The 14879-nt window shown below is 40.8% G+C and overlaps 1 protein-coding gene across 2 annotated transcripts in view; it reads right to left on the minus strand.

Annotated features, from left to right (window-relative positions):
* TMEM245 (transmembrane protein 245) overlaps positions 1 to 14879 on the minus strand; it is a 71872-nt gene that overhangs the window by 10028 nt on the left and 46965 nt on the right. Inside the window, exon 14 of one of the 2 annotated variants that reach the window (XM_042868905.1) lies at positions 133 to 233. In XM_042868905.1, the coding sequence (XP_042724839.1) occupies positions 133 to 233 (101 nt within the window). Of the gene's footprint in view, positions 1 to 132; positions 234 to 12296; positions 13423 to 14879 lie in introns of those variants that run through there. The other variant, XM_042868906.1, reaches the window with a different exon arrangement.

Consider the following 14879-nt stretch of genomic DNA (forward strand, 5'->3'; position numbering starts at 1 on the left):
AGTTTCTGATAGAACGTTCACTGAAAATAACTTCAGGACTAATCCTGTCAGCAGCATTTAATCCTACTGCTCTTGTACAATAAAATTATATAATGCTATGTACAAATAGATTACAATTATTCAAATTCTTACCAGATGGTATGAAGACTATGTTAATCCCAAATATTGTGTGAGTCAGCCAAGTGTAGAGTCCATAGAACCCAGCCATTTTGAGGGAAGCATCAAATACACCTCTAAAACAATCACAGAAACTCTGTTAACTCTTAGTGGCAGTACCATGCTGGGAACAGTGAAGGTATCTTTACATGCATCTTTAACTATAAGGCGCTCTGATAAACTGCAAAGCCATCAGTGCCATAAATCACACAACTCAAAATGTATACCTTAGGTCTGTCCTATGAAAAGGACAAACATTCATCATATTTATCAATCATGTTCATCTGCAGGAGAAAATAAACAAACAAAAAAACAACATACCAGACAGTTTTTTTTTACTACACAGCCTGGGTTCCTGGGATAAATTCCTTGAAAAAAGTTGCTCAGGAATCAGAGCACATTCTCTAGAAAAAGTAATCTTTTATCTATGAGAAACAGTACAGTTCTATTTATGAGCTACTTTTTCTTTGTCCTTTTCTATTCCTATCTCTCAATTCATTTTCTTTATCTTCTTGTATTTCTATACCTGCTCACTCTCATTGGAATAAAACAAAGGACCCAGAAGTGGTACAGGCTGCCTAAGCTCTCACTTTCTTACTCATATACACAGTTTTCTACATGGAAATAACCGAGCACTTGGCATTTATTACTGGTCTTGAGCCTCAGCATCTTTATATTCCTAGATTTTAGGCCGCTTATTATGTCACACTACTGAAAAGAAAATAAAAAGCCTTGCGATGTAATTAACTCCTGGTGAACTTACATCCAACTTGCTGGCCACAAAATGAAGTATTCCTCTGTTAAGTATCAGCATAGCTTCATGAGACAGCAAGCAGGCAGCTCAGTGCTGTGTCATCTTTACGGCGCTGGCACATTCACTAAAGTGAAATATTCTGTAACCGAAAACTCAAATATCTCACCATTGTATTATGCTCATTTTTCAATCCTATTGAGAAAGACACTGCCTCTCTTAAAAACACTATTCCAGCTTGGATCTAAGTAACTAAAGTCCCTCTGTTATCTCTAAGTTCCTTCCCTCAAAGAAGTCATAAAAGTTACACAGAATCACAGAATGGCTTGAGTTGGAAGGGACCTCAAGGATCATGAATCTCCAACCCCCCTGCTGCAGGCAGGGCCACCAATCTCCATATCAAATACTAGACCAGGCTGCCCAGGGCTGCATCCAACCTGGCCTTGAACCCCTCCGTTGGAGCATCCAACGGGACATCACTGCCCTAGTGGTGTCGCACACATCCTTCCTAGCAGCCACAAATGTAGTTGGCTGATGTTAAGTTCCCATCTTACATTTAACACAACAGAAGTGATGAAGTCAGATCATAAGCTAGAAGATTGTCACTGCACCTTGAGCAATAACAGTCTGCCTGGGAAACAGCCCCTTCTGGAAACAACCACCCGTAAGAACACAATTTCAATCCTTTGTTGAATTGATAAAACCTTCCCTGCTTCCCAACCACCAAATAGAATCTTCTTTTTCAGCCATCAGCAAGAATTCCAAGATTGGCATCTTTGGGCTGTATTCTCATTATTAGCCCCAGGAACAGTGCATAATTTTTTGCAACTCTTTCCCACCTAAAAGCATGCATAGATTCCCAAGTGAATGCTGAACCAAATTACCTTGTTTAAAATTCATCCACTGGAATTTAGGAGTGCATAATAAGCCCTACAAATCCACATGGTCTTAGAATGTGAGATTCTCTTGATAGACTAACAAGAAACAGCTGCTGTCAGCCATTTTCCCAGCAAAAAAAAACAAAGGTGGGAAAAGAAAGCCTTAAGCAATTACTTGAAATAACAGACCCAGTACTTGAAGATGATAGAGAAGAAGTGCTTACGCATTTGTGAGGCCTCAGCAAAGACAGCCAGAATACCTCACAGATTGAAAAAGCTTCAATAACATCACAATGGGAAGTTACACACCTATATGCACATATAATCTGCACGTTTTGACTAGTGAAATACTTCACATTTTAGTCATACACGAAGCAAGCTTCTGGTGTAGTAAGAACTATCAAGGAGAGAAGGATCCCAAAACCCAAAACCACAGAAAGAATGCTCAGTGTGAATTTGCACTAAGAACTCACACTTCAGCTGCTCAAAAGCCTGATTTTTCTATGTTTTCTGTGACATTTATGCTCCTTCAGAGGCTATCAAAAAATGGCTGCATTGTAAAAGCTCAAAAGATGAACAGTTTCAATGGAGCTTTTGGCCATGGAAAAGGCAAGGTAGCTGGTGCGATGAAGTGCAAGCTGAGCTGCACTGATCACGAGACTGCAGCAAAAACACTTCTGGCTGCAGTAAGGATACATTTGTTCCCTTATGCTTTTGTCCAGCCAACCTCCACAGCCCTGTGGTCTCTTAAATCTTAGGTCTGTCCCACAGAAACACCTGCCCAATACAAAGAAGGTTGGTTACCTCACGATCACTGAAACCCCTCATTGGTGATGCAAAAGTGTATTTTTTTAACACAGTTTTCCACATTCTTCCAAAAGCAAATCAAGCAACCAAAAAGAAAAAAAAGACAGAGAAAAAAAAAACCCACCAAAACAAAACAACAAAGCCAGAAGAATTTGTATTGTCAGAAGAAAATATTAAATCTAAATATTTAATAGCACTGATGAGAACTCAGATATCAGCACACTATAATTAAATCCTCAAGTAAATCCTTTTCCTTTCAAACAGGAGTTGTGGCACAAATACATTTCAGTTATTAAATATGCTTTAAGGCTGCCCTTGAAGTATCTCCTTATTTTGCCTGTAAAAACGATTTCCTGTAAGGTAGAAGAAGAAACAAGGCCTTAACTTCTACGAGCATGGCTCTAAAATACATTTCACCATACAGGACACAATGCAAAGCCCTGACAGATATCCGAAATACCTTGAAACAAGCAGTCACTTTAGGTTTTCCTCCAGAGACCTCAGAAAAAGAATGGGCAGTCTCTTATTATTCTAATTACAAATAAACAAATAAACAGGAAAATTATCCCAATGGCCCAAAATAATTGCTGTGAATTTAACCATGTCAAGGAACAGCTACAGAACTATTCAAAACCAATCCAAGACTAAAACTAATTCTGCCTTTCCATCCAGGCACTTTTTCTGAACTTTTCAGTTCAGGCAAGCTTCATTTTTATCTTCAGATAGATTTTATTCAAGTCTAAATTCCATTTCAGACATGTTTTCTGCTGACGTAATCATGCAGTTTGTAGGAAAATTTTACATTGTAAATCCACAACCCACAGATGCAGCAGCAGCAAAATAACTGAAAAGTTAATTCCAGACAACAGCTATGGCTGAACCTGATGTCATTCTGCAACCTTCATTAGTTACTGAAGTTTGTAAACCGTTCTGCAAAGATGGGAGGAGCTGTGGTAATTTATGGGCACAGATCACAAATCAAAGTGGACCTGAAAAGATCACCTTAAAAAAAAATGCAGCTGAAACAATGAAAAAAAAATAGCGTATTTCAGCAGCAAAAATAAAAAAGAGTGCAGTAAATGGAAATCACCAGTAGCTCTATGTATATATCACGTATGTATGTATCTATATCACCAGAGCTAATGATTGCAATAGATTACAAGCAAGTCAATATCACATTAATGCAAAAACAGGAAACACTGTATGACCTGCACATACACTAGGATTGTCTATGAGACACATCTCTAGTACCAATTTTACTTAGCAATGTCCAGGCATCAGCTCTGAGACTGCTGTCCAGACTGACTTACTAATGCTTCAAGAAAAATGCATGGGTGCAATCTACGGTGAAAAGCAGAAAGAATGATGGGCAGTCCAGAACAGGTGATCTCTGAGCAAAGGTATCACCAGAGAGGAAAATCTGAGGAAAAGACAAAAGATACCAAAGACAGCTGCAATGATGAAGTAAATGCTGCTTCTTCCCCACTGTGGGTTGGACAAGAAGGAGGATATCTGAACTAGAAAAAGAAACGCTTTGGTTAGATGTTGGTTTAAACTTCTTCACGTGTAAGTCAGGGCTGTCCACCTCTGACCTTTCAACACCAAGTTAGAGTAAGGTGCTAGCTGCTGTGATACGAGGCACAAATCCACATGTCCCATATAATATGTCACAGCAGGTCTGCAATGCATGCTCATGGCTGGCAAGAAGTATTTATCTCTAAAAGGCCATAGTATGTATCTCTCCAGATAGTACAGTATGGCATCTCTCCAGATCCTTGCATCAAACTAATAAGCTAAAAGGAGAAGGCATCACTCAGTGCAGAAGACCTGAGAGGTGCCAGCGGTGAAGTGCAAAGTGAGAGGAGACTGCATTTGATTTCATTCTCCTTCTCTATTTCTTTATGCCTGCCTCCTCCCTCAATTGCAGAAAAAAAGTGGATCCAACCCTGTGGCTCGGGGGAACTCCAAAGTCTCTTCAAGACTCATGTTTTTTACTGCTATCAGGAACACTAAGAATTGCATTTTGAAGACTCTAGAAATTCACATTCATTTGACCTCAGGGTTATGGCAGCTTAAAACGCTGAACAGAACGTTTACAAACAGCACATTTTCACTATTTTGCATCTGGGATACCTGTGGCATGCGAGCGCCCAACGCTGAATGAATTTATTACCATCTGTACAAAGAGTAACTTCCTGGTGAAACTAGGACAGTAAATAAATAAATTTTGGTTCTTAGCACCGTTGGGCATACACACAGATTCCTTTCATACATAAAAATAATTCTACGTTTCAGAAATCAGAAAATCCAATTACAGTTCACATCTCATACAGGTACTGTATTTGGATGAGCCGCTCCAGCTACAAGAGTTACCATCTGCCAACACCTACTTTACAAGCACTTCAGGCAACTTAGTGTAAGGCACACTTAGACATAGGTGGTTTTATAGAGTTCTGAAAAGTAGGTAAAACTGGGGGGAAAAAAAAATCAGAGGAACATGAGTCACGCTTCACATTATTGAGATTATAAATGAATTAACTTCTGTCAAGTTGTCAGATGCTTCTGCATAATTGGCCTAAACTTTATTTCACCAAAAAACAAAGGAACTGCTTTTAAATTTCACAAGGAAAAATGAGACCAATGTATGGGTTTAGAGGGGGGCAGGCGTAGAAGTTCTCACAGAATTCTGGTCGTTCGTTTTTACTGATTTATTGTAAAAAGTCTACAGCTTTCCCTTTGCTTCTACTGCAGTTTACGTTACATGGATGCTGGTCTCCTAAAACACACAGGTGAATCCAGGTGCACTTCACAGAGCCTACACGTAAGGCCTGTTCTCCATTAGTTACATGTGAACTGGCTCCCATATGAAGATCTCCAAACTTTTCAAACTTCTGCTGCAGGAAAGGAAATTGAAGGAAAACAAGATGAAGGCTCCTGGGATGCAGTGCATGCCTCAAGTCTCAATTCAGAGCATTCTCAGTTTTGACCTCTGAATTCCCTTTTCTCCATCTTCCCAGAGCATTGGAGGAAAGAAGAACGCATGGGTTGAAATGATGAAAATCAGACTTTCTAAAAAGGTTACAGAAAGAATTTGGTAACTTCAGAAGACAGCTATGCTAGTTACTATTATAAGGGACTAAAAGTTGGACAGAAGTGGCATTTGCTTAAGAAAAATGTTTGCAAGAATTAGAGTTTCTCTAAATACCTAACAAAACATACGGCAAGCCATAAAATGGTTTACAGTGATTAGAATACCCCAACTAAAGAATATTATTAGAAAAAGTCAAATTCATTCTTGAGTGCCAGGACTGAAAGAAGTCTTTTCACAAAATACTCTTAAGCCCATTTTTTTTTTTTTATCTGTTTAAGGGTTCTGCTCTCTTAGGGAGACAAAAAAATCCTCATTATTTTTCAGCTTCAAATTACACATGAAAACAAGCGGCAAGATAGACTCCAGCTGCGAATAAAGCAGAAGTGGCAGTAAGTGGTTTTTTGACAGAGTTTCATCTCTGGAGCAATATAAATGTGCAAATGATTTTCATAGACAACTCTATGAGATGATTTTAACAATTCTGCTGCTGAAATAAATTTCTCTGTAGGAATGATGCAACATAAAAACAAAAAAGAAGAGGAACTGAATCTAATATAGGGGGTTCTAGACATCCCACTAGTCAGATAAAGACATACAGTCTTGAACAAAGCATAGGTCCTTCAGCTTAGGTCTTGGGCCGCTGGATGGGAAGTATCAAGGGAATTCCTTGTTCTGCTTTGCTTGAGCATGAAGCTTCCACTTCACCCTGAACACTGTCATCTCAGCCCAGGAATTCTCACAGGTTTACGTTTCCTACTTTCTCCCCACCTCCAGGGAGGGGCTGAGCATAGAGCTGTGTGCTACTGAGCCACCTGCTGGAGTTAAACCACAACAATCCTGGTGGCACTGAATTCTGTCTGTACTTCTTCAGTTCCCCTTTTTAATTCCGCCTTTCAGCCTTCTGCGCTGCATAGCATACATTCTTAGCAATTTGCTACTGCTCACTTTGTACACTCCTGTCACAACACCATCTACAGCCGTTCTGATTTCTGAGAGACTCTTCTGCTGTTCTCATCTAAGAATGGTTTTACAAGGTGACTTCCTCCTCTTATCTTCACAATAAACAATGCAGCATCATTCAACAAAAGCCCACATAAATCTTGTTACCGCTGTGTACTTCTTGCCTACCCCTCACCAGCCCCAGGCCCTCTGAGCACTTCCAAGTCTTGATGCATGCAAAAAATGGAATTTTGTTTCAGTGGCATTTGGGGGAGCTATGAGCAAATTAATCAAATTCTTTTCCCACACCCCACCATTTTTTTGGCTTATTTGGAGATGAGGAGGCGCAGGGGAGACCTCATCACTCTCTAGAACGGCCTGAAAGGGGGTTGTATAGAGGTGAGGGTCAGTCTCTTCTCCCAGGTAACAGTTAGGATGAGAGGTAACACCTCAGAGTTGTGCCACGAGAGGTTCAGGCTGGCTATTAGGAACAATTTCTCCTCAGAAAGCACGGTGAGGCAGCGGCACAGGCTGCCCAGGAAGGTGGTGGAGTCACCATCCCTGGAGGTGTTCGAGAACTGTGAAATGTGGCACTGAGGGACAGGGTAGGGATGGATTGGTGGCTGGATGAGATGAATTTAAGAGGTATTTTCCAACCTTAACGATTCTATTTCCATCTGCCAGAGTTTTGTCCATTTAGCTAGAACTTCAGTTTTTTCCAAGTACTTTCTCATTTCCAGTGACCCTCGTTAATTGCTTACCTGCACGGGCTTCCTTTAACCTTACTCAAGCCTTTCTTAGCAGTTAGCACTCGCTGGCACTGCACATTGATTACTCACCCCACAACTTGAAAGAATTTAATCATTTTAGACACCTCTTTTAGCTTCAGAAGTTTAATGCATGAGAGAAATGGCCAACTGGACTCAGTATAAAATGATCAAGATCAGCTCCAGTCTTATATTAAGACATTTCCTTCTAGTCTGCTCTGATTACTACCATTATGAACTTCTGAATCAGAAGCATTAAAGCAAGTATTCTGACTGCTTATGTAGAGAATAAATAATAGATTAACCTAGTAATTCAACCTAAAATGACAATAAAGCAGAAAGGCAAAAGTTAATGTTAAAAAGTGTCGGGAAATCCTGACAATATACAGCAGTTTTAATGCTTTCTTCTTTTCTGTATTACAATGCATTTTTAAGCTAAACAGCAGAAATCTGTCCTAGGTTACAATAATACATACTGCAGCCTTAAATACAGAGATAAAGAACTATTAAATATGCAAGCACGGAAACTTGCAGTACGTTACACTAAAAAAATAATTATCATAGTAGCACTTCACTCCTAGAGATGCCTAATAAAAGTTACAACACGCAAGTAATCTGTTTTTTTTGTTTGTTTGTTTTTAATTTCTGGTGTGGAAAAAAAGCAGTGTGCATGTGTAACTGTATAGTTAAAATCTGATTACTTTGTGCAAGACAAAATTAAAGGATTAATATCTAAGATGCTATGCAGTTACATTATTCTTAAAGGTTGTGTGCAAATGCAAGAGTTTAAACACACACATACACACACAATAACAGATTCCCTCTGCTTGCTTATAGATATCTTCAGACTTAAATAGACCGGACAGTCACAGAACCACAAACTACAAAAACACATTAAAATAAATATGTTTGGAGCATTCAGAATACACCATCTGGAAAATGGAAGAAATGTCAGAATGATGACACTGCCCAATACAAAAAAGGAAGCTCTTCAATATCTAGCCAACGTGCTTGAAAATACAGTATTGCAGCCCGCCCAGTCTAGAAAAAAGAACTGCTTTATTTCTAGTATCAGACTGTACATCTACATCATCTCATTAATTACGCCTAAAACACTGTAAAATTTCTACAGATTATGTGATGCGTTCGGCCCAAATTATGTGTGTAAAATAATTTTTTTTACAGTTTTGGATGTGTTTTTGTAAATAAAACCAGTAACAGTTAAGCAGGAGCAAAACGATTCCTTTATTTTTTTCCTTTGTGTTTTTCCTTGAATAATTATTTAAAATCGTGTGTATGTAAAAGAACAGACAGCTGTACTTAATGAGAACAAGTATTAGGAACACATAAAAAGGAAATACAAGAAAAGACATGTAATTTATTTTTATTTCTTGCTTATAGGACAATATTTAAGAGTATTCAAAATTGTGGTATGAGTGAGTCAAAACTCTCAGCAGATAAAAACTGCTATCTATCCTAGTAGGATAATCAGATTATAATTACTGTCAGCTTGTTCTACAAACATACAGAAACAGAACAGCATCTCTTCTGGATTTAAAGATAATATCACTTTTTTCCCCCCCCAATAACTCAATGGGTTTCCTTTCCTCCATCAATTTTTTGAGAAATCTGTTACTCCCACAGTTTTAGACAAGGAAATCATTTAGTTAAAGCAGAATCATTTTTAGATCTATTCTCATCCCTTGACACACACCGTTAAGTAGAGCTTATTTCAGTAGGATCCTTTTAATGACAAAACAGATTTTTGCAAGAGATACTCCTGTTACTAAGAAACACAGAACGCATGCAGAAATTCAGTCAAAACATAATCAGTTAACAGTTGGCTTTGAAAAATTACTCCGAAAGACATTATTAATGTTGCAATAAAATAAAGACACTTTAGCTTCTCTAAGCATTAGCATAACATGCTGGAAGATTATTGTTTTCTGTGGGAATTGTATCACCATTTCATTTTCTTCATCATTACTGCCTTGATGCCACAATAAATAAGCCAGGTACTTTTAAACAGTTACTTTTCTTTTTCTCCTCACTTCTGACCACTCTAGATGTTAAGAAATAGAGTCTTAATGGTTTTAAGCTTCTGTTTCAGCTATCCAGGTACACAGGTTATCTTCATACCAAATCTCCCTTTGGCTTTTTGGCAAATTTCAATTAAGAATGTGATTACTTCCGGACTGAAATACTTCCTTCTTTAGAAATGCCTGAGACTTTAAGAAAATTTATTGAGTCCATGAAAAAATCTGATCAAATTTGAAGCGTACATGACAGATGAAGAAAATGAAGCAAATAATGATAACCCTTCTCAAATTGAAAACAGTGCTCATCTTCCTAGTAGTACAAACCAAAATTCTACAAACAAGTATTTCAAGACATCACTCAAAATACTGATCTGGGTTTTAGATCATTTTACGATGTAATTTAGGCCCCACCAAAATTGAAAGCTGCAGAAACTTTAAGCTACAGCCATACCCGTGTGCATGCACTCATGTGAAAGTATCGCACACACTAAATTGCACTGAGGCCGTGACAACATGCAACTTAGTAATGTGCAATATCTCCACCAGAGCAAGCAGAATGGGAGCTTCAGGGAAGAAGGGTATGGTGCATTCAGGAAGAGAACGACATGCTGCTCAGGGAAAGGAAAATGGTTCAGGCAAAGGTGTGCATGCTACTACTTAGGAGACCTATGAATTGGAGAGTTGCTACTTTAAAATAAAGTCCAGACAGAAGCACCACCTCCTTCTTTCAGGGTTGAAGTTTGAAGGACATAATTTTCCTGCTTACATGGGAGCTGGGTGACTTACAAACTAACTTAATTTTACAGAAGCTTTTTGAGGAAAGTAAATCTCACAATCTGTTATGTGCAGGTTATTTCCTCTAAGCCTCAACACAATTCACTGTCAAACACTGAAAACAAAAATATCTAAATCCAATAAACCAGTCTTATTGGGTCTCACATTCCTAAAGTAAATCATGTTCCTAACTCTGACTGAAAGTGCTGCCAACAGAAACAGTGCACAGCAGCCCAGGGAAGGTCCACCCCTCCCCTCTCCTTCAGAGCTCAGGACACAAGGCATGGCACTTTCACGCTCCAAGGAGATAGGCAGGAGAAGGGGACAGCAAAAAAGGGCTCAGCAGCACCTTTACAGACCGCTGGAAGACCTTGCACAGACCAGCTGTGCCTCTGTCTCCTGCTTGTGGGTCACCTGGGTGCTTCATCCTCTAGCTTCTGCCAAATAGAGGGAGCTGCAACACTTGCAGAGAGCTGGGTCAGCGGCAGCAGGGTAATGGCAGACATTCCAGAAACACTGCTGCTACCATCTTGTGGTACATGCATCCCAAACACGGGATGAGGAGGGGGATCAAGGACAGAGCACAGCAGCAGAGGTGGAGGGCTGTCCCTGTGCCTGATGGGCAGCCTTCTTCTGTGGCAAGCCAAATAGCACTAAGGAGCCATCCTGGGAAAAGGGCCTTCAGCCCCTCCAACCATCCTCCTCTTCACACAAAGGGCATCTTTCAGGCCACTCAGCACCACTCCCTCCGTCACAGTGGACATCACAGAATCTTCCTAATGTCACAGTAGTCACCACTATCCCACCCTTTGTTCCAGATCCTATAAAAACTCTGTGTCTGTCCTACCACTCATGAGCTTCCAGGCCACAGGCAATTGCCAGTGATGACTGGAACGAAAAGGACTTGGGGCAGCAACTCCTCACTTTTATACGGGAATGAAGAGAAGTGGTTCCTGGAACAAAGAGATGGAGGAGGCGGAGGATGAAGAGCACACCTTCGATAAATGGCCAGTGTTGTCACCACTGCTGTGGAGCCCATGGAGATGTATCCGCCTCCAGATGAAGAACCAATGGAAGTAGATTGAGCTCCAGATAAAAAAGCAAGAGGTGAATCTGTGTCCAAAACAGCCAACCTGACACAATACCAGCATGCCAGGGCTCCCTTTGGTGTGCTTACAGAAGCATCATTAAAAGGTTCAGGTGCCCATCACTATACCATCTGCATGCAGTCTCCAGACAAATTAGCTGGGCCATCCATTAACATCTGCAGGCTCGCCTGCAGGATAGCTTTCTTTCCCATCCCTGTCTCTCATGAAGAGGTAGCATCTCTTCTGCATGGATTCCCAAGAAGGCAGACAGATGTGAATCTGGCTTCCTCTTGGCAGCTCCAACAGTGACAGGAAGCCTTCCTCACACATCACTATAGGCCTTGGGTCCTGGAGACAGGGGTGTCTCAGCCTGAAGATAAGAAGGCTACCCAGCAGGTGCTTGAAGACGAAGACAAGACACAAAGGCAGTCCTTGCGCCCAAGGAGTAGCCTTTGTCTCTGTCAAGCAAAACAACACAGAGAAACTATCTTCAGGAAAGGGGCACTCAGACTTTCTAACCCTCTTCCTCCTTCCACACAAAGGGCATCTTTCAAGCCACAAAACACCACTCTCAACAGTTATGTCTTGCCATGTGTGGGGGGTCACTGTCACAATGACCTCCACCAAACAACTTCTGTTTTGGGCTCTTATCACCTTCATGCCTACAGCTTGTCCAACATTCATGAGCTTCCACGCCCCTGGCAATAGCTAATGATAGTCGAAACCAAGAGGAGTTGGAGTAGCGGCTGCCCACTTTTATGTGGGAACAAGAAGTATCTGTGGAACCAAGGAGTTTGAAGAGGACTATGTGGAAGAAGAAGATGAAGAAGAGAGTCACAGAATCAGAGAATCACCAAGGTTAGAAAAGACCTTCAAGATCATCCACAGTCCAACCATCCACCTATCACCAACAGTACTCACTAAACCATGTCCCTCAACACAAAATCCAAATGTTCCTTGAACACCTCCAGGGTTGGTGACTCCACCACCTCCCTGGGCAGCCCATTCCAGTGCTTGACCACTCTTTCAGAAAAGTAGTATTTCCTAACATCCAGTCTAAATCTCCCTGAAGCAAGTCTGAGGCCTTCAAGCAACAGCCAACTCTGTGACCACTACTGTGGAGTCTCTTCATCTCCAGATGAAGAACCAATGGAAGTAGATTGAGCTCTAGATAAAAAAGCAATAGAGGTGAATCCGTGTCCAAAACAGCCAACCTGACACAATACCAGCATGCCAGGGCTCCCTTTGGTGCGCTCACATCAACATCACTAAAAGGCTCAGGTGCCCACCACTATATCAGCTGTGTGTAGTCCCCAGACAAATTAGCTGGGCTATCCATTAACACCTTGCAGGCTTGCCTGCAGGATAGCCTCCTTTCCCATCCCTATCTCTCATGAAGAGGTAGCATCTCTTCTGCATGGATTCCCAAGAAAGCAGACAAATGTGAACTTGGCCTCCTTTCAGCAGCTGAGTTTGGGAGACAAGAGGGCCCCACTATAGGCCTTGGGTCCTGGAGGTGGGGGGTGTCTCAGCCTGAGGATTACGAGGCTACTCAGTGGATGCTTGAAAACAAGGCCACACTCTCTGTGCAGGCACAGAAAGAACAGCAGCACATCAGTGAAAAAAGTTAGAACTGTTCCTCTGGAGAAGCAGAGGACTTCAAGTCAGGTAGGACAGAGTGCTAGAGTGCAGCATTAAGGTCTGTTCAAGATGATTCATTAGGAATTCTTTCCTAATGGTAATTTCCAGGAAATAGTATTTCCAGGAAATGGTATTTCCAGGTAATAGTAAACAGAACAGAAAATACGCTCTCCTCTCTTACTTGGTACTTTCTGTACCTGGACTCCTGCATCTCCTTTTGGTCTCCTTGGTACAGGAAATATATTGATGCATGTGACGTGAGGACTTTCCAGACGGTGAAAGGCTGGGGTATGTGGCATACAGGGCATGCTGAAGGAACACTTTTGATCAGCATGAAGATGATGAGGCTTAGGAGAGGACCTGATTGCTGACTAAAGCTGACTACTGGAAGCACGTAGAGAAGATGAAGCTTGAGTCTTCTCAGAGGTGCTCTGTTGTGTAAGGTTGAGCGGCACCAGGCCCATGCTGGTATGGCAGATGAAGATTCCCAGCTAAATAAAAGGAGAAAAATGTAACCATGAGGTTGCTCAAACACACAACAGGTGCCCAGAGAGGACGTAGAGAATCTGTCCTTCAAGGTGTTCCAACCGGACTGAACAAGTCCTCAAGCAATCTCATTTGACTAGGGTTGCTTTGAGCAGGAGCCTGGACTGGAGGCCTCTAAGAGTGTCTCCAACACTGCTTCTGCATTTTATCTCACAGACTTCCCCTATCTTCACAACTTCTGCAAAATTCTTAGAGATGCATCTTTTTGTCTTTCTACCACTTCCACTACTCAAGCAGGAATTTGGTGCTTGAGGCATTGTGGCAGAAACAGACAGATTCACCATCTGGCTCAAAATAAGCAGGAAAGCTGTTCTTAGCCAAATGATACACAGTTCAATCTGTGTCACTGGACAATTATTACTGTTTTTTGCAAATTCATCACCAAAGGAATTAGAAAAGTAATTCTAAGATCCACAGGTACTTAACAGAAAGATGAAATTGCAACGCAACTCTAAAGAGACAAACTGCCATGGAAAAGATCTTGGTTTGATCCGGTGCTTGCTAGGTAATAACTCAAAGCTCAGCGATGCTTCAAGCTATAGAAATTATTTCCTGATCTCCCAGCTTTTCCCTAACCTTAGATTGGAGACAGATAGGAAAGGACACAAAGCAACAGAATTTACAGGAGTATCCCTGGTCCCTCACAGTGGACTAGTTACATGCACTTCTAGCTCTGTGCATGTGCTATGTCCTGTTGGATAGTGATGGAGCTGAAGAGTTGTTGACTTTTGACTAAATCAGATCAAACACACAAGTATTTTGAGACTGTATTCACATTTGTGTAATGTTATCAGAGCCTAATGAGGAAAGCAACTACAAAGGGCTAGTTGTTTGGTAATTCATAATACAAATGCAGCCCCTTGTTCCCAACCTACCACCAAGCATTACGTACACATTTGTATGGCTTTTCTACATGAGCTGAACAAGCCATTATTAGGATCCTACACCTCTAACAACAACTAATCTTAGAAAGGAAGAAAGGGTAGCTGCTACGTTCTAATAAAAGAATAGACCTCCAGTGGCAACTGCTCTTCGCAATGGCAAACAAATCAGTCCTGCAAAAAGGACTTGAGAGTTTTGGAGGATGAATCTGGCTCTATAATTCTTAATTCTGCATGCATCCACACAGAAAACTGCTGGGTACAACCTTCATCTACATACTGAAAATAACATTAAGTATTCAGTGGAATACAAGCTAATCCAGAAGAATTATGAAAAATAATTTGGTAAAACTAAGCAAAAAAAAAAAAAAAGACTAAAAACAAAAATTCTCAGAAGCTCTTCAAATAATTCATGTAAGGTATCAAGCACAACCCATTCCAAATGAAAAAATACAAGAGACTGATTCAAGACATGCTGGTGAACACACAGACTCAGCACCCTCTCAGTTTTTTAAAAATAA

Source organism: Lagopus leucura, unplaced genomic scaffold (genome assembly GCF_019238085.1).
Source record: "Lagopus leucura isolate 7727_CA_CO unplaced genomic scaffold, USGS_WTPT01 Super-Scaffold_100002, whole genome shotgun sequence".
Lineage (NCBI taxonomy): Eukaryota > Metazoa > Chordata > Aves > Galliformes > Phasianidae > Lagopus > Lagopus leucura.